The following is an 18,427-nucleotide window of genomic DNA, read 5'->3' as shown; positions in this document are numbered from 1 at the left end:
GATGTATGTAATGCGTCACAAGCTTAAGATGTGTATGAAAGATGCCTATAATACATAGCAGACAGTATCTGCTGTGTCAACAGTTTTCATTGTATAGACCAGTGTCTGGCTCTCCGACTCCAAACTGGAACCATTAACTCATGCTCTGGAATGCACTTTAGGCTTTATCATCCAAAAAACATCATAAATCTCCTGTCAGTGTTATCTCCCAGAGGCCCATCCTCAGTAGAACACACACACAATAGTTAACAGAATACTCTATTCTGTTGAATAAAACAACCATTTGATGCAATACAAGCATTATAACATAATCTTGCAATTTTGCCACCATTAGTGGCAGATACCAGGGGGACAGCCATACCTTTTGCCCGAGATGATACCGAGGAGACAGCGTCCGGTGGCAGTCCGCTTGACGATACCCGGAGGGGGTCTTGAGAAAGGCCGACTGGTTTCTCTACCAGGTACGACAACAAACATAATCTGGGCCGAAGGTATGCTCAGGGAAGAGCGGGGCCTGATAACCCAGGGAACACTCAAAGGGCGAGAGACCCATGGCAGAGCAAAGAAGGTTGTTGCGAGCGCATTCGACCCACACTAGTTGCTGGCTCCAGGTGGTGGGGATGGAGGAGACCAGGCCGCGAAAAGTCGTCTCCAGGTCTTGGTTGGCTCGCTCCGACTGTTCGTTGGACTGGGGGTGGAACCCGGAGGACAGGCTGGCTGACGACCCAATGAGTGTGTAGAACGCCTTCCAGAACCAGGAGGAGAGCGAAGGACCCCGGTCGGAGACCACATCCACTGGGAGGCCATGGATCCGGAAGATGTGCTGCACCATGAGCTGGGACGTCTCTTTGGCAAAGGGTAGCTTAGGGAGAGGAATGAAGTGGGCGGCTTTGGAAAACCGGTCCACTACTGTCAGAATGGTGGTGTTGCATCAGATGGGGGAGACCTGTGATGGCGTAGCAGTAAAGACGTGTTTTGTTCGTCCTCTCGTGTACTTTTGTATTTTTTGTATATATATTTCAATTTTATTTTCAATCTCTTTTAGATTTTTTATTCGATTTTACCTTCCTGCCTCACCCAATGTGATACGGAATCGCTATTATTTAAAATTTTAGAACACATTCAAGAACCTCCAGAAGCTAACCAGCTAGTTAGCTACAAGCTATTTAGTCATTGTTAGCCACTGCTAGCGGCTTTTACCTTCTTCACAGATACCAGCCCTGTTTTTAGCCTGGATAATACTCGCCAGTCTACCAGTATCGGACTGTCTCTCCACAACAACGCCGGATTCCTGCCGTAATCCCTGGACCACTACTTCTGATCCTCACAGCTAGCTTGCACCCAGTACCGAAGCTATCCCTGAGGCCCACCTCCCGGCCTACTCAGCTGCTCACCCGAACCCCACTCATACACGGCTAGAGCCCAATACTCCACCGGATCCTTGCTGTAAACTCTGGACCTTGGCACCGGATCACCGCTGCTACCGATTGGCTATAGTGGCTAACGCCACTGCCACGAAGCTAGCACCAGTTAGCCAGGCATATCTCCCGGCTAGCAAACTCAATTCTACAATACTCCTTTTGCCATCTGGCTTGGATTCTCTATCGAAACGGCGCCCTGCCGCACCACCACGACTGGTCTCCCGACGAATACTTCATCCGTTGTGTCTTCAACCGGCCTCTGTCGGAGCAGACTCTCCTACTAGCTACTAACTTTAAACTCTGTGTCGCCCGCGTGCTAGGCTTCCCTGTTCCATCTACTGCTGCCCCCTGGACACTATGATCACTTGGCTACATAGCTGATGCCCGCTGGACTGTCCATTAATCACGGTACTCCATTCTGTTTATTTATTTTTTATCTGTCAGCCCCAGCCGCGAACTCAGGCTCTGTGTGTAGTTAATCCGACCCTCTCTGCCTAGTCATCGCCATTTTACCTGCTGCTGTTGCGTTAGCTGATTAGCTGTTGTTGTTGTCTCACCTGTTGTTTTAGCTAGCTCTCCCAATCAACACCTGCGATTCTTTTACCTTTATTTAACTAGGCAAGTCAGTTAAGAACAAATTCTTATTTTCAATGACGGCCTAGGAACAGTGGGTTAACTGCCTGTTCAGGAGCAGAACGGCAGATTTTTACCTTGTCAGCTCAGGGGTTTGAACTTGCAACCTTTCGGTTACTAGTCCAATGCTCTAACCACTAGGCTACCCTGCCGCCCCGCTGTATGTCTCTCTCAAGTATCAATATTCCTTGTATACTGTTGTTCAGGTTAGTTATCATTGTTTTAGTTTACAATGGAGCTCCTAGTTCCACTCCTCATACCTCTGATACACCACACATGCAGTGACCTCAGCCATTATAACCAGCATGTCCAGAGATACAACCTCTCTTATCATCACCCAGTGCCTGGGCTTACCTCCGCTGTACCCGCACCCCACCATACCCCTGTCTGCACATTATGCCCTGAATATATTCTACCATGCCCAGAAATCTGCTCCTTTTATTCCTTGTCCCCAACGCTCTAGGCGACCAGTTTTGATAGCCTTTAGCCGCACCCTCATCCTACTCCTTCTCTGTTCCTCGGGTGATGTGAAGGTAAACCCAGGCCCTGCATGTCCCCAGGCACCCTCATTTGTTGACTTCTGTGATCGCAAAAGCCTTGGTTTCATGCATGTCAACATCAGAAGCCTCCTCCCTAAGTTTGTTTTACTCACTGCTTTAACACACTCTGCCAACCCTGATGTCCTTGCCATGTCTGAATCCTGGCTTAGGAAGGCCACCAAAAATTCTGAGATTTCCATACTCAACTATAACATTTTCCGTCAAGATAGAACTGCCAAAGGGGGAGGAGTTGCAATCTACTGCAGAGCTAGCCTGCAAAGTAATGTCATACTTCCCAGGTCCATACCCAAACAGTTCGAACTTCTAATTTAAAAAATGAATCTCTCCAGAAATAAGTCTCTCACTGTTGCCGTTTGCTATACCGACATCCCTCAGCTCCTAGCTGTGCCCTGGACACCATCTGTGAATTGATCGCCCCCCATCTAGCTTCAGAGTTTGTTCTGTTAGGTGACCTAAACTGGGATATGCTTAACACCCCGGCAGTCTTACAATCTAAGCTAGATGCCCTCAATCTCACACAAATCATCAAGGAACCCACCAGCTACAACCCTAAATCCGTAAACATGGGCACCCTAGACATCATCCTGACCAACTTGCCCTCCAAATACACCTCTGCTGTCTTCAATCAGGATCTCAGCGATCACTGCCTCATTGCCTGTATGCGCTACGGTCCCGCGGTCAAACGACCACCCCTCATCACTGTCAAACGCTCCCTAAAACACTTCTGTGAGCAGGCCTTTCTAATCGACCTGGCCCGGGTATCCTGGAAGGATATTGACCTCATCCCGTCAGTTGAGGATGCCTGGTCATTCTTTAAAAGTAACTACCTCACCATCTTAGATAAGCATGCTCCGTTCAAAAAATGCAGAACTAAGAACAGATATAGCCCTTGGTTCACTCCAGACCTGACTGCCCTCAACCAGCACAAAAACATCCTGTGGCGGACTGCAATAGCATCGAATAGCCCCCGCGATATTCAACTGTTCAGGGAAGTCAGGAACCAATACACGCAGTCAGTCAGGAAAGCAAAGGCCAGCTTTTTCAAGCAGAAATTTGCAACCTGTAGCTCTAACTCCAAAAGGTTCTGGGACACTGTAAAGTCCATGGAGAACAAGAACTCCTCCTCCCAGCTGCCCACTGCACTGAGGCTAGGTAACACGGTCACCACCGATAAATCCATGATAATCGAAACTTCTCAACGGCTGGCCATGCCCCCCCCCCGCAGCTACTCGCCCCCCGCAGCTACTCCCCAGCTTCTCCTTTACCCAAATCCAGATAGCAGATGTTCTGAAAGAGCTGCAAAACCTGGACCCATACAAATCAGCTGGGCTTGACAATCTGGACCCTCTATTTCTGAAACTATCCGCCGCCATTGTCGCAACCCCTATTACCAGCCTGTTCAACCTCTTTCGTATCATCTGAGATCCCCAAGTATTGGAAAATTGCCGCTGTCATCCCCCTCTTCAAAGGGGGAGACACCCTGGACCCAAACTGTTACAGACCTATATCCATCCTGCCCTGCCTATCTAAGGTCTTTGAAAGCCAAGTTAACAAACAGATCACCGACCATCTTGAATCCCACCGTAACTTCTCCGCTGTGCAATCCGGTTTCCGAGCCGGTCACAGGTGCACCTCAGCCACGCTCAAGGTACTAAACAATATCATAATCGCCATTGATAAAAGACAGTACTGGGCAGCCATCTTCATCGACCTGGCCAAGGCTTTCGACTCTGTCAATCACCATATCCTTATCGGCAGACTCAGTAGCCTCGGTTTTTCTAATGACTGCCTTGCCTGGTTCACCAACTACTTTGCAGACAGAGTTCAGTGTGTCAAATCGGAGGGCATGTTGTCCGGTCCTCTGGCAGTCTCTATGGGGGTGCCACAGGGTTCAATTCTCGGGCCGACTCTATTCTCTGTATATATCAATGATGTTGCTCTTGCTGCGGGCGATTCCCTGATCCACCTCTACGCAGAAGACACCATTCTGTATACTTCTGGCCCTTCTGGACACTGTGCTATCTAACCTCCAAACGAGCTTCAATGCCATACAACACTCCTTCCGTGGCCTCCAACTGCTCTTAAACGCTAGTAAAACCAAATGCATGCTTTTCAACCCTTCGCTGCCTACACCTGCACGCCCGACTAGCATCACCACCCTGGATGGTTCCGACCTTGAATATGTGGACATCTATAAGTACCTAGGTGTCTGGCTAGACTGTAAACTCTCCTTCCAGACTCATATCAAACATCTCCAATCTAAAATCAAATCTAGAGTCGGCTTTCTATTTCGCAACAAAGCCTCCTTCACTCACGCTGCCAAATTTACCCATAGTAAAACTGACTATCCTACCGATCCTCGACTTCGGCGATGTCATCTACAAAATAGCTTCCAATACTCTACTCAGCAAACTGGATGCAGTTTATCACAGTGCCATCCGTTTTGTTACTAAAGCACCTTATACCACCCACCACTGCGACCTGTATGCTCTAGTCCGGCTGGCCCTCGCTACATATTCGTCGCCAGACCCACTGGCTCCAGGTCATCTACAAGTCCATGCTAGGTAAAGCTCCGCCTTATCTCAGTTCACTGGTCACGATGGCAACACCCACGCATAGCACGCGCTCCAGCAGGTGTATCTCACTGATCATCCCTAAAGCCAACACCTCATTTGGCCGCCTTTCCTTCCAGTTCTCTGCTGCCTGTGACTGGAACGAATTGCAAAAATCGCTGAAGTTGGAGACTTTTATCTCCTTCACCAACTTTAATCATCTGCTATCTGAGCAGCCAACCGATCGCTGCAGCTGTACATAGTCCATCAGTAAATAGCCCACCCAATTTACCTACCTCATCCCCATACTGTTTTTATTTATTTGCTTTTCTGCTCTTTTGCACACCAGTATCTCTACCTGCACATGACCATCTGATCATTTGTCACTCCAGTGTTAATCTGCTAAACTGTAATTATTCACTCCATATTATTCACTCCACGCCTATTTATTGCCTACCTCCTCATGCCTTTTGCACACAATGTATATAGACTCTTTTTTTTCTACTGTGTTATTGATTTGTTTATTGTTTACTCCATGTGTAACTCTGTGTTGTTGTCTGTTCACACTGCTATGCTTTATCTTGGCCAGGTCGCAGTTGTAAATGAGAACTTGTTCTCAACTAGCCTACCTGATTAAATGAAGGTGAAATATATATATATTTTTAATGTCCAGGGATATGTGAGACCATGGATGCTGAGGGACAGGCATAGGCCGAAGGAGACCAGCCGGAGCTTTTTGAGGAGTCTTGTTCTGCGCACAGATCGTGCATATCAGGAACCATGGTAGGCCACCAAAAGCGTTGTCGCACAATAGCCAGGGTCCAATGGGCACCCAGGTGGCAGGCAAGCCTATAGGAGGGGGCCCACTCCAGGACAGAGTAGTGGACCGCGTCAGGAACAAACATCTGTTTATCTGGGCCCCACCGGGGTTCGGATATCAAGCGCATCCGGCTTGACATTCTTGGAGCGATGGTAACGCCAAATGACATGAACAGATACTCGTAGTGACCGCTGACCATGTTGAAGGCAGTCTTCCACTCGTGCCCATCCCGTATCCGCATCAGGTGCTAAGCTTTCCAAAAGGTCCAGTTTGGAGAACACAGTGGCCCCCTGGAGCGGCTCGAAGGCCGAGAAGATGAGTGGAAGAATGTAGCGGTTCTTCACAGTGATATCATTGTCGTAGTCGTTGCATGGGCTCAGGGTTTTGTCCAGCTTCTCCACACATGCGAACCCTGCGCAGGCGAGGGAGGCAGAATGTTGGATGAATCCTGCAGCTAGGGAGTCCTCAATGTAGGACCATAGCTTTGGTCTCCGGACCCGACTGAGAGTACAGTTGTCCCCGGGGCGGAGTGGTGTCTGCGAGAAGGTCATTCCCACAGTCATAGTGTCAGTGTGGTGGAAGCGAAATGGCCCGTGCCTTACTGAACACCCCCCTGATACTCCGGGGGAATGGCGGAGAGGTCCGGGGCAACTTCCGAGCCCCCAGGAAGATTTTCCGGGGCAGGCTGCGCTGACTTCATTCAATGAGCATGGCAGAACGGACTCCAGCCCATGATGGCACCAGCAGACTAGTCAATAAGGGGATTGTGTCGCTGGAGCCAAGAGAATCCCAATACTACAGGAATCTGTGGAGACTTAATGAGCAGGAATGGATCGTCTCGCTGTGGTTCCCTGACACAGTTAGGTTGATGGGGTTGGTATTGACCTGGCCTATAGAGGATGCCCTTCCAGCGCTCTAACGTCCATGGGAATGGAGAGGGGCTGAGTGGTTTATGGATGCCAGGGTAGCGTCCATAAAGCTCTCATCGGCCCCAGAGTCTATGAGTACCAAGAGAGATTTTGATTGATTCCCACACAGAAAAATGGCATGAAAAGGGGTGTGAGTAAGGGGAGAGGAAATGTTCTCCGTATGGCCCACCAGAGTACTCACTCCTACCGGTGAGCCTGGTCTTTTAGTGGACAGGTAGAGACGAAAGGACCAGTAGTCCCGCACTACAGGCAACTCTTAGTGTGAAGCCTGTATAGCCATTCGTCTAGAGACAGCCTAGCTCTGCCAAGTTGAATCAGCAGACTTCGGAGACTCTCGATGCCTCGGTGGCGAGGTAGAATCCTTGGGCGGGCGAGTGAAATAAAATCTCCTCTCCTTCCTTCGTTCCCATAGTCACCCATCGAGCTGAATGGTCAAGGCGATGAGCGAGTCGAGATCCGTCGGTAGTTTCCGGGCTGCAAGCTCGTCCTTTACTTCCTCCGAAACTCCGTGCAGGAACATGTCAAACAGCGCTTCCAGGTTCCAGGCACTCTCAGCTGGCAACGTGCAGAAATCCACCACAAAGTCTGCCACACTGCGGGAGTAGTGCCGAAGCTGGAGTAACTTCCCTGCAGCCTATCTCCCAGGCAATGGAGCATCGAAACTTTCCTTACCTCCGCCATAAACTCCTCCAGACTGAAGCATTCGGCCGACTGTTGTTTCCATACTGCCATTGCCCAGGTGAGAGCCCTCCCGGACATTAGCATGATGAGGTACGCTATCTTAGAGTCAGAGAGGAAGGAGTTGGGCTGCAGCTCGATAATGAGAGAATAATAAGCGAGAAATGCCGACAGGTGCCCGACGAATCGGTCCAGGGTTGGTAAGCGTGGTTCCTGGGAAACAGGGGTGGCCGGGGAGGCGGTACTGCTATCTGCTGGGTTACTGAGGGACTGGGAGGTTGCCGTTGTGGTAGGCTGCCTAACAAACAACCCGCAGAATTGCTCCAGAAATGTGTTCAACGCTCGGTCATGGCATTTGGCTAAGGTCTGGAACCCTTCCATCAGACCACGAAGCAACTGCTCGTGGCTCCTTGGGAGGAGATTGTGATGCAAAGCTGGTCCAAGTCTGCTGGGTCAGTCATGGCCAGTTTGTACTATCAAGTTTTAGGGAAGACCCAGATGCAGACGTCAAAGTAACAAAAGTTTATTACTAGAACAGGGGCAGGCAAAATTACAGGTTAAGGGAAGGCAGATGTCGGTAATCCAGACCAGAGTCCAAAAGGTATAGAACGGCAGGCAGGGTCAGGGTCAGGGCAGGCAGAATGGTCAAAACCGGGAAAACTAGAAACAGACGGGTACAAGGGAAAAACACTGGTAGGCTTGAAGAACAAAACGAACTGGCAACAGTATAATCGAGAACACAGTTATAATTATGCTGGAGATAATGGGGAAGATGGGTGGAGACAAGCCCAAAGACAGGTGAAACAGATCAGGGTGTGACAGTAATGGGTCTTTTTATAAACTATGGTACCAGTAAAGATTTCCCACACTGGACAACTTGTTACAGCTGTCATCGATAATAATCCGATTTTTTTATGGCAAGTTGTCGTTATATCATATATTAAGCATTAATTAGTTAATTAATACATTGTACTTAACTCTGTAAGAATCCTGGATCTAGCTGTCAGACAGTTTTTTTGTATAAGAGATCTCAGAAATGCAGTGTAACTACGTAACATTTTGTGTCTCCTTATGTTACGGGGTGAAAACAGTTTTAATGGGCACACAAGTCCAAACTAAAAAATGTGATTGCAAAATCGAATGCTTCTAACAGAAAGAGTCAACAAACCTTGATACTGAAAACCTAAATAGATACTGTCATTTACCATGGTTCTTCAATAATTATGAATAATCCATGTTGGATCCAGCTGATATATTACATTTGGTATGGTTACATAAGACAGCCTGGTCAACCTGGTCTCAGAGCATTTCATATGATTCTGTATGTAAATCCGAGACACTCCGTTTAGTATGATATGATATGTTACATTTCATATAGTATGTATTCATTTGTGGATCTACACCCTTTTCGTATGTTATATTAAGAATTCCAATTCGTTATGAATTAGCAAAACGTACAATATGTTACGAATTTGCCAAACATAAAATATGATATGATTTTGCAGAGCATATGATATGTTACGAATTCTAACTAGCTGGCTAAGGTTAGCTAGGATAAGGGTTAGGGTTAAGGTTTGCATTTAGATTAAAGAGTTAAGGTTAGGGGAAGGGTTAGTTAAAACACTTAAAGTTATGGTTAGCTAACATGCTAAGTAGTTGCAGAGTAGCTAAAAAGTAGTCATAATTAGCTAAAAAGTCATAATTAGCTAAAATGCTAAAGTTATCTGCGTTGAGATTCAAACTTGCATCCTTTTGGGTTTGTGTTACACACCCACCCATCTACCCCAACCAACCACCCTACAAGTAACCATCTGTCCAGCCTGGTCTCATAGACTAGACATAACATAGTAAACGTGACACTCAAATTAGTAGGATATGTTAAGTTTGTTATGGTTACATAAGACAGTTACTGAAACAACTTCTTAGGGCTGAAATCCCGTTAACGGGATGATATGACAACAGCCAGTGAAAGTGCAGGGTGCCAAATCCAAAACAACAGAAATCTCATAATTAACATTCCTCAAACATACATGTATCTTATAACGTTTTAAAGGTAATCTTGTTGTTAATCCCACCACAATGTCCGATTTCAAATAGGCTTTACAGCGAAAGCACCACAAACGATTATGTTAGGTCACCACCAAGCCAAAGAAAAACTCAGCCATTTTTCCAGCCAAAGAGAGGAGTCACAAAAAGCACAAATAGAGATAAAATTAATCACTAACCTTTGATCTTCATCAGATGACACTCATAGAACTTCATTTTACACAATACATGTATGTCTTGTTTGATAAAGTTCATATTTATATAAAAAGATCTGAGTTTACATTGGCGCGTTACGTTCACTAGTTCCAAAACATCATAGCCACATCGATTCAACAGAAATACTCATCATACATGTAGATGATAATACAAGTTATACACATGGAATTATATATATACCTCTCCTTGCAACCGCTGCAACCGCTGTGTCAGATTTTTGTTTAAACTTTACGGAAAAAGCAAACAATGCAATAATCTGAGACGGCGCTCAGAAAATAAATACAATTTTCCGCCATGTTGGAGTCAACAGAAACCAGAAATCACATTATAAATATTCCCTTACCTTTTGATGATCTTCATCAGAATGCACTCCTAGGAATCCTAGTTCCACAATAAATGCTTGATTTGTTTAGATAATGTCCATTATTTATGTCCAAGTAGCTATTTTTGTTAGCGCGTTAGGTACACATATCCAAATGCTCGTGCATGTCCCCCATAACTTCGGACAAAAACTTTAAACTTTAAAAAGTTATATTACAGGTCGAAGAAACATTTCAAACTAAGTATAGAATCAATATTTAGGGTGTTGTTATCATAAATCTTCAAGAATTCCTTTGTGTCTAGAGAAGCAATGGAACGCAGGTCGATATCATGTGGAATGCTCGTGACCAGGAAATGGCTCTCTGCCAGTAACCTGACTCGTTCAGCTCTTATTCAGGCCCACAACACAGTAGAAGCCTCATTCAAGTTTCTAAAGACGGTTGACATCTAGTGGAAGCCCTAGGAAGTGCAACTTCATCCATATCCCACTGTGAATTCAATAGGGCCTGGGTTGAAAATCGACCAACCTCAGATTTCTCACTTCCTGTATGGATTTCTTCTCAGGTTTTTGCCTGCCATAGGAGTTATTTTATACTCACAGACATAATTCAAACAGTTTTAGAAACTTCAGAGATTTTTCAATCCAATACTAATAATAATATGCATATATTAGCAACTGAGACTGAGGAGCAGGCCATTTACTCTGGGCACCTCTGGGCAACTTTCATCCAAGCTACTCAATACTGCCCCTGCAGCCATAAGAAGTTAAGGCAAAAAGGGAAGTAGGGTGGATGGGTGGGCGTATAACGTGAACGTCTAGCAAACCAAAGGTTGCAAATTCAAATCTCCTCACGGACAACTTTGCAAATACTTACTACCTTTTGGCTACTTTGCAACTACTTAGCATGTTAGCTAACCCTTCCCCAAACCCTAACCTTAACCCTTTAACCTCTTAAACTTAACCCTGACCGTAATCCTAACCCCTAGCGTAGCTAACCTTAGCTAACTAGCTAGATTTCGCAACACATAATACACTAGGCAAATTCGTTACATATTGAACTTTTAGCAAATTTGTTACATATAATATGAATTGTAATTCGTAAGATATACGAAATGGGTGATGAAACTCCACAAATTAATACATACCATACTAAACGTAGTATATACTATTGTAAATGGAGTGTCCGGTTTATGTACAGAATAATACGGAATGCTCTCATTTTCACACATCATCTGATCCAGCAAATAATTTTCTAAATGACAGTCAAGTGAAGAACAGATGTTGTGATAGAGCATTTAATGCAACAGCCCGAGTGCTGGAAAAGGGAATATTTTGGTGTCTCATTTGTTGGATCTAATATCCCTAGTGAATTGATGTTGGTCATCTGTTGTTGTCTACTTGATTTACAGCAAGGTCTCATTAGATTTAACAGAGAAAGAAAGCATCAAGGTATTGTGTTCATGTTTTCATATGTTTTTGTGCCTCGGCTTGGACACCAAGTCTAGTGTGCACAATTGTGTAGATAGAATATTGCGCAACACCCAATGCTATTCCTACAAATTATTTTGGACATAATTACAACAAATTTCATAGCCTAGTGGCCTTATTCACAATATCATCTGGTAATGAAATAACATGACACATTTAAACAATACAAGGGGCATTCAATTTTAAACAATTACAAGGGGCTTGAAGTTGCCAACTTGAATTTGGAGCTTAGAATTTCAAGTACTGGAATAGGCCTACCTGCGTGAAAAGACTGTGTAATTATTGTAGGCAGTTTATAAATTCTGCTGCTCCCTTATAATTATCTGTGATTTGGCCACTTTCATTTGATTCCCACCGCTTCAATTGAAGGTTGTCAAGCTACTCTGTTGCTTAAAACCACGTGCTGTTATTATGAGGACGACAACATCTAATGTTGGCTTCAACTTTCCTTTCCAATACAAATCCTTCCGCTTAAAAAGTAACCTGTTTTTTCTCCACTTTATCATTATATAAACAGTGAAGGTGAGATTCAAATGGTGCGATTAAATGCTACCGATATTCATGGCTTTATTATGTATGCCTGCACCTGCCACATAGGCTACAGAAAAATCGTCATGCATGCATCCAATCTATTTAGTCAGGCAATGTCCACATTATTCTTACATATTTTATTTTTTTTACACTTTTTGCATGCTTTTTTGGGGGAGGGGTTCTATTTTAGGCCCTATATGTACAAGTATATAAATTATACAAATGTATAACATTGAGATCCTTGAAAATTACAATTAAGTGCTTGAAAAAGTCCCTGAAAAGTATTTGATTTTGATTTTGACTTGCCAATGTCTGTATTTGTCCGTGCTTCTCCACCTGCATTGCTTGCTGTTTGGGGTTTTAGGCTGGGTTTCTGTACAGCACTTTGAGATATCAGCTGATGTACGAAGGGCTATATAAATAAATTTGATTTGATTTGATTTGTATGAACCCTGCTTTAACGGATGTATAGTCCTAGGCCTATGCTGTTGTATAGGTGGAGTTACGGGTCAATTTGCATATATTCACTTTTATTCCTCTAAGTACACATGTGGAACTGCATGAAAATCCTTTTTATTTTTCAAATTATTCAGAAATGTTGATCCCAATGTCACACATTGGCCCCATTATTTATAGAAAGACCCTAATATACTTACATTTGCTCTACTGTGTTTGTGTGCATGTGCATACTTATGTTTGTGTGTGTCACTGTCTGTCTTTGTGTGTCTTTGTGTATTTGTGTGTGTGTGTGCATCAGAATGTTCCAGTGGTCCTATGAGTTTGGCCGAGCAGTCCTGTGTGTGGACTACATGGTCTTCACACTTCATCTCATCCACATCTTCGCCATTCACAAACAACTGGGGCCAAAGATCATCATCGTCGGCAAGATGGTGAGACTTACTGAAGCAACAAAATGAGACATGACTATGGCTGGGTTGTGTTTAGTTAGTTGAAAAAAATAACGTTTTGGAATGGAAAGGTAATGTGTCCAATTAGTGGTTTGAGGTGTGAAGATAAGCACATCCATAAAATCCTATCTCAGGTGTTTGATCTGAGAGGATAACATGCACCAAAAAATATAAATCTGGTGTAGCCAAGCCTGCTGCAACATTTACAGTTGAAGTCGGAAGTTCACATACACTTACAGTGAGGGGGAAAAAGTATTTGATCTCCTGCTGATTTTGTACATTTGCCCACAAAGAAATGATCAGTCTATAATTTTAACGGTAGGTTTATTTGAACAGTGAGAGACAGAATAACAACAAAAATGTCAAACAAAATGCACGTGAAAAATGTTATAAATTGATTTGCATTTTAATGAGGGAAATAAGTATTTCACCCCTCTGCAAAACATGACTTAGTACTTGGGAGCAAAACACTTATTGGCAATCACAGAGGTCAGACGTTTCTTGAAGTCGGCCACCAAGTTTGCACACATCTCAGGAGGGATTTTGTCCCACTCATCTTTGCAGATCTTCTCCAAGTCATTAAGGTTTCGAACCTTCAGCTCCCTCCACAGATTTTCTATGGAAATAAGGTCTGGAGACTGGCTAGGCGACTCCAGGACCTTAATGTGCTTCTTCTTGAGCCACTCCTTTGTTGCCTTGGCCGTGTGTTTTGGGTCATTGTCATGCTGGAATACTGTTACGAATCCCTTTTGGCCCGACAGTCTAGGGGTGGATGGTAACGAGACCCGTAACATTACTCATGCAATTTAGAATAGCGACAAAGTACAAGTGAGAACGAAATAACCACAGACAACTAAATTACCGTCAAACACATGGTTTATTAGAAACACACGGTAATGGGGAGGGAGGGGGGCAGGAAAAGGGGCTGAGCTGGACCCAAGGAAAGAAACAATAAGCATCCAAAACACCCCTAAGCTAGACTAGCCTATTTCAACAACAGCTAACTACCTAACCAAAAATACAGTGGGTGGTCCGCCCAGTTCTATCTAGTGTTTTTAACTAAGTTTACCTACGGGTAGTGTATGCCCATGCAAACAAACACAAACACCATAACCAAAAACAATACTCACAGGTGAGGACAAAGTGATATGGAGGTGCTCAAACAAAAGATAGCTCAATACATAAAGAGCGATAGAGAGACATAGTAGGAGAGGGTGAACCAGAGCGATCTACAGACATATGGTATTTACAGAGAGATTGAGCTCTAGAGCAAACAACTGACAGGGTTTTTAAACCAAGGGAAAGGAACTGTGATTGGGTAGGAAACAGGAGGAGGTGTGTCTTCTGATTGATGATTGATTGGTGACTGATTGGGGAGTGATGATTTTCACCTGTGAGGGGAGGAGAGAAAAGAACACAGGATACATACATACACACCCACACAGGATACCTGTATCTGTAACAAATACCCATCCACGACCCATTTTCAATGCCCTGGCTGAGGGAAGGAGATTCTCACCCAAGATTTGACGGTACATGGCCCCGTCCATCTTCCCTTTGATGCGGTGAAGTTGTCCTGTCCCCTTAGCAGAAAAACACCCCCAACGCATAATGTTTCCACCTCCATGTTTGACGGTTGGGATGATGTTCTTGGGGTCATAGGCAGCATTCCTCCTCCTCCAAACACGGCGAGTTGAGTTGATGCCAAAGAGCTCCATTTTGATCTCATCTGACCACAACACTTTCACCCAGCTGTCCTCTGAATCATTAAAATGTTCATTGGCAAACTTTAGACGGGCATGTATATGTGCTTTGTGCGCACTGCAGGATTTCAGTCTCTCACGGCGTAGTGTGTTACCAATTGTTTTCTTGGTGACTATGTTCCCAGCTGCTTTGAGATCATTGACAAGATCCTCCCGTGTAGTTCTGGGATGATTCCTCACTGCAACTCCACGAGGTGAGATCTTGCATGGAGCCCCAGGCCGATGGAGATTGACAGTTCTTTTGTGTTTCTTCCATTTGCGAATAATCGTACCAACTGTTGTCACCTTCACACCAAGCTGCTTGGCGATGGTCTTGTAGCCCATTCCAGCCTTGTCTAGGTCTACAATCTTGTCCCTGACATCCCTGGAGAGCTCTTTGGTCTTGGCCATGGTGGAGAGTTTGGAATCTGATTGATTGATTGCTTCTGTGGACAGGTGTCTTTTATACAGGTAACAAACTGAGATTAGGACCACTCCCTTTAAGAGTGTGCTCCTAATCTCAGTTTGTTACCTGTATAAAAGACACCTGGGAGCCAGAAATCTTTCTGATTGAGAGGTCAAATACTTATTTCCCCCATTAAAATGCTAATCAATTTATAACATTTTTGACATGCATTTTTCTGGATTTTTTGTTGTTATTCTGTCTCTCACTGTTCAAATAAACCTACCATTAAAATTATAGACTGATAATTTCTTTGTCAGTGGGCAAACGTACAAAATCAGAAGGGGATCAAATACTTTTTTCCCTCAATGTAGGTTGGAGTCATTAAAACTCGTTTTTCAACCAATCCACACATTTCTTGTTAACAAACTATAGTTTTGGCAAGTCGGTTAGGACTTTGTGCATGACACAAGTAATTTTTCCAACAATTGTTTACAAACAGATTATTTCACTTATAATTCACTGTATCACAATTCCAGTGGGTCAGAAGTTTACATACAGTAAATTAAACAGCTTGGAAAATTCCAGAAAATGACGTCATGGCTTTAGAAGCTTATGATAGGCTAATTGACATAATTTGAGTCAACTGGAGGTGTACCTGTGGATGTATTTGAAGTCCTACCTTCAAACTCAGTGCCTCTTTGCTTGACATCATGGGAAAATCAAAAGACATCAGCCAGGACCTCAGGAAAAAAAATTGTAGACCTCCACAAGTCTGGTTCATCCTTGGGAGCAATTTCCAAACGCCTGAAGGTACCACGTTCATCTGTACAAACAATAGTACGCAAGTATAAACACCATGGGACAATTCAGCCGTCATACCGCTCGGGAAGGAGACGCGCTCTTTCTACTAGAGATTAACGTCCTTTGTGGGAAAAGTGCAAAGCAATCCCAGAACAAAAGTAAAAAACCTTGTGAAGATGCTGGAGGAAACGGGTACAAAAGTATCTATATCCACAGTAAAACGAGCCCTGAAAGGCCGCTTAACAAGTAAGTAGTCACTGCTCCAAAACCGCCATAAAAAATCCAGACTACGGTTTGCAACTGCACATGGTGACAAAGATCGTACTTTTTGGAGAAATGTCCTCTGGTCTGATGAAACAATAATATAACTGTTTGGTCATAATGACTATCGTTATGTTTGGAGGAAAAAGGGGGGAGCTTGCGAAGAACACCATCCCAAACATGAAGCACAGGGGTTGGCAGCCTCGTGTTGTGGGGGTGCTTTGCTGCAGGAGGGACTGATGCGCTTCACAAAATAGATGGCATCATGAGGTAGGAAAATTATGTGGATATATTGAAGAATCATCTCCAGACATCAGTCAGGAAGTTAACGCTTGGTTGCAAATGGGTCTTCCAAATGGACAATGACCCCAAGCATACTTCCAAAGTTGTGGCAAAATGGCTTAAGGACAACCAAGTCAAGGTATTGGAGTGACCATGACAAAGCCCTGACCTCAATCCTATAGAAAATGTGTGGGCAAAACTGAAAAAGCATGTGCGAGCAAGGAGGCCTACAAACCTGACTCAGATTCACATTAGCTCTGTCAGGAGGAATGGGCCACAATTCACCCAACTTATTATGGGAAGCTTGTGGAAGGCTACCCAAAACATTTGAACCAAGTTAAGCAATTTAAAGGCAGTGCTACCAAATACTAATTCAGTGTATGTAAACTTCTGACCCACTGGGAATGTGATGAAATAAATAAATGCTGAAATAAATAAAAGCTGAAATAAATCATTCTCTCTACTATTATTCTGACATTCCACATTCTTAAAATAAAGTGGTGATCCTAACTGACAGGGAATTATTACTCTGATTAAATGTCAGGATTTGTGAAATAATGAGTTTAAATGTATTTGGCTAAGGTGTATGTAAACTTCCGACTTCAACTGTATGTAATGAGTTTTTTGCTGTTGTCTGACCTGGGTGATTATGTGTTATCATCTTTGCTATATAAATACCGGAGGAAAGTGGAAAGCCTACTTGAGCCTGTGCGAAGAAATACGCTGAGTCAACCTTTCTCTTTAATCTAACTTTTAATGGATGATGGGATGGAAGCTATCAAGTAGTTTTGAATTGATTTCGGGATCCCGGAAAAGACAGTCGAAAGTTCCATATGTTCAGCAAGTAACACATCATAACCTGCTATTACCTCTGCAAGCTCCTTGTAGTTGCCCTTGTTAGTGGAACTGTCCTTCTCGTCGTGTCCTCTAAAAGCCAAATCTTGCATGCCCAAAAATGCAGTGGTGTTGATAAGCCTCTTGAGAACATCCCTGTTTCTTCTTACTTTCTTGTTGTATTACGCAGTTTGAATACGCAGACCATTGTCATGTTCGATGCAGCTTTTTCCCAGAAGCATGAATCTGATGTCAGCATTTATATGCTCCCTGCTTTTGTTTTTCTGTTTAGCTGAATGATTGATGTTCTTCGGGTCACTGACCCCCCTTTTTCCCAAGACTTTCTAAAAAGCATGCAAGGCCAGCAATGCAGGCAGCTTGGTTAAAGGCTCCCTGTTAACCAACTATACTTTTGATACAAATTGGTAATGAACTCCCTCACCTTTTCACCCTTCTTCATGAAACTGATCTCAGGCAGAGGTCGACCCTCGGTTTTAATTCACACCTTTTCCGTGCACCCCAGAGAATAAAAGGGGTTCTTCAACAAAATGTCAACAACATTTGGTGGCGAAAACTGCACACTCAAGCTGGTAGCTACTGCTACTGAAGTTAGCAAGGCATTTTTTCAAATAAATTGCACTAACTGGACACAAAAATAAAGTTCTAAAACAAGAAAACTATTTATAATCTATGTCCTCCATCTCCAGTAATTTGAAGAAACTCATTTGAATTGAATAATATCCCCAAAATGCTATCACTTTTCAATCTCTATCATGTCACCAACTCACCAAGCTTCTCAACACATATTACGCCCCCATAATGCTCTGCAGTACAACCCCAATACAACACACTAGGTTCATTCTCTGAGACTAATCCTATGATTGGATGGGCAACATGTCAGTTCATACTGCAAAAGCTTTGATTGGTTGGAGGTCGTCCTCCGGAAGTGTTCATAATTACCATAGGTCTATGGAAGGGGGTGAGGCCTTACGAGCCT

The 18,427-nt window shown here is 43.9% G+C and overlaps 1 protein-coding gene across 1 annotated transcript in view; it reads left to right on the top strand.

Moving 5' to 3' along the window:
* LOC109865191 (transient receptor potential cation channel subfamily M member 4) overlaps positions 1 to 18,427 on the top strand; it is a 93,033-nt gene that overhangs the window by 56,033 nt on the left and 18,573 nt on the right. Inside the window, exon 20 of the mRNA XM_020453296.2 lies at positions 12,954 to 13,086. Within this exon, the coding sequence (XP_020308885.1) occupies positions 12,954 to 13,086 (133 nt within the window). The remainder of the gene's footprint in view (positions 1 to 12,953; positions 13,087 to 18,427) is intronic.

This window comes from Oncorhynchus kisutch, linkage group LG20 (genome assembly GCF_002021735.2).
Source record: "Oncorhynchus kisutch isolate 150728-3 linkage group LG20, Okis_V2, whole genome shotgun sequence".
NCBI lineage: Eukaryota > Metazoa > Chordata > Actinopteri > Salmoniformes > Salmonidae > Oncorhynchus > Oncorhynchus kisutch.
The sequence above is the reverse complement of the archived record's forward strand: the minus strand, read 5'-3'. Positions and strand labels throughout refer to the sequence as shown.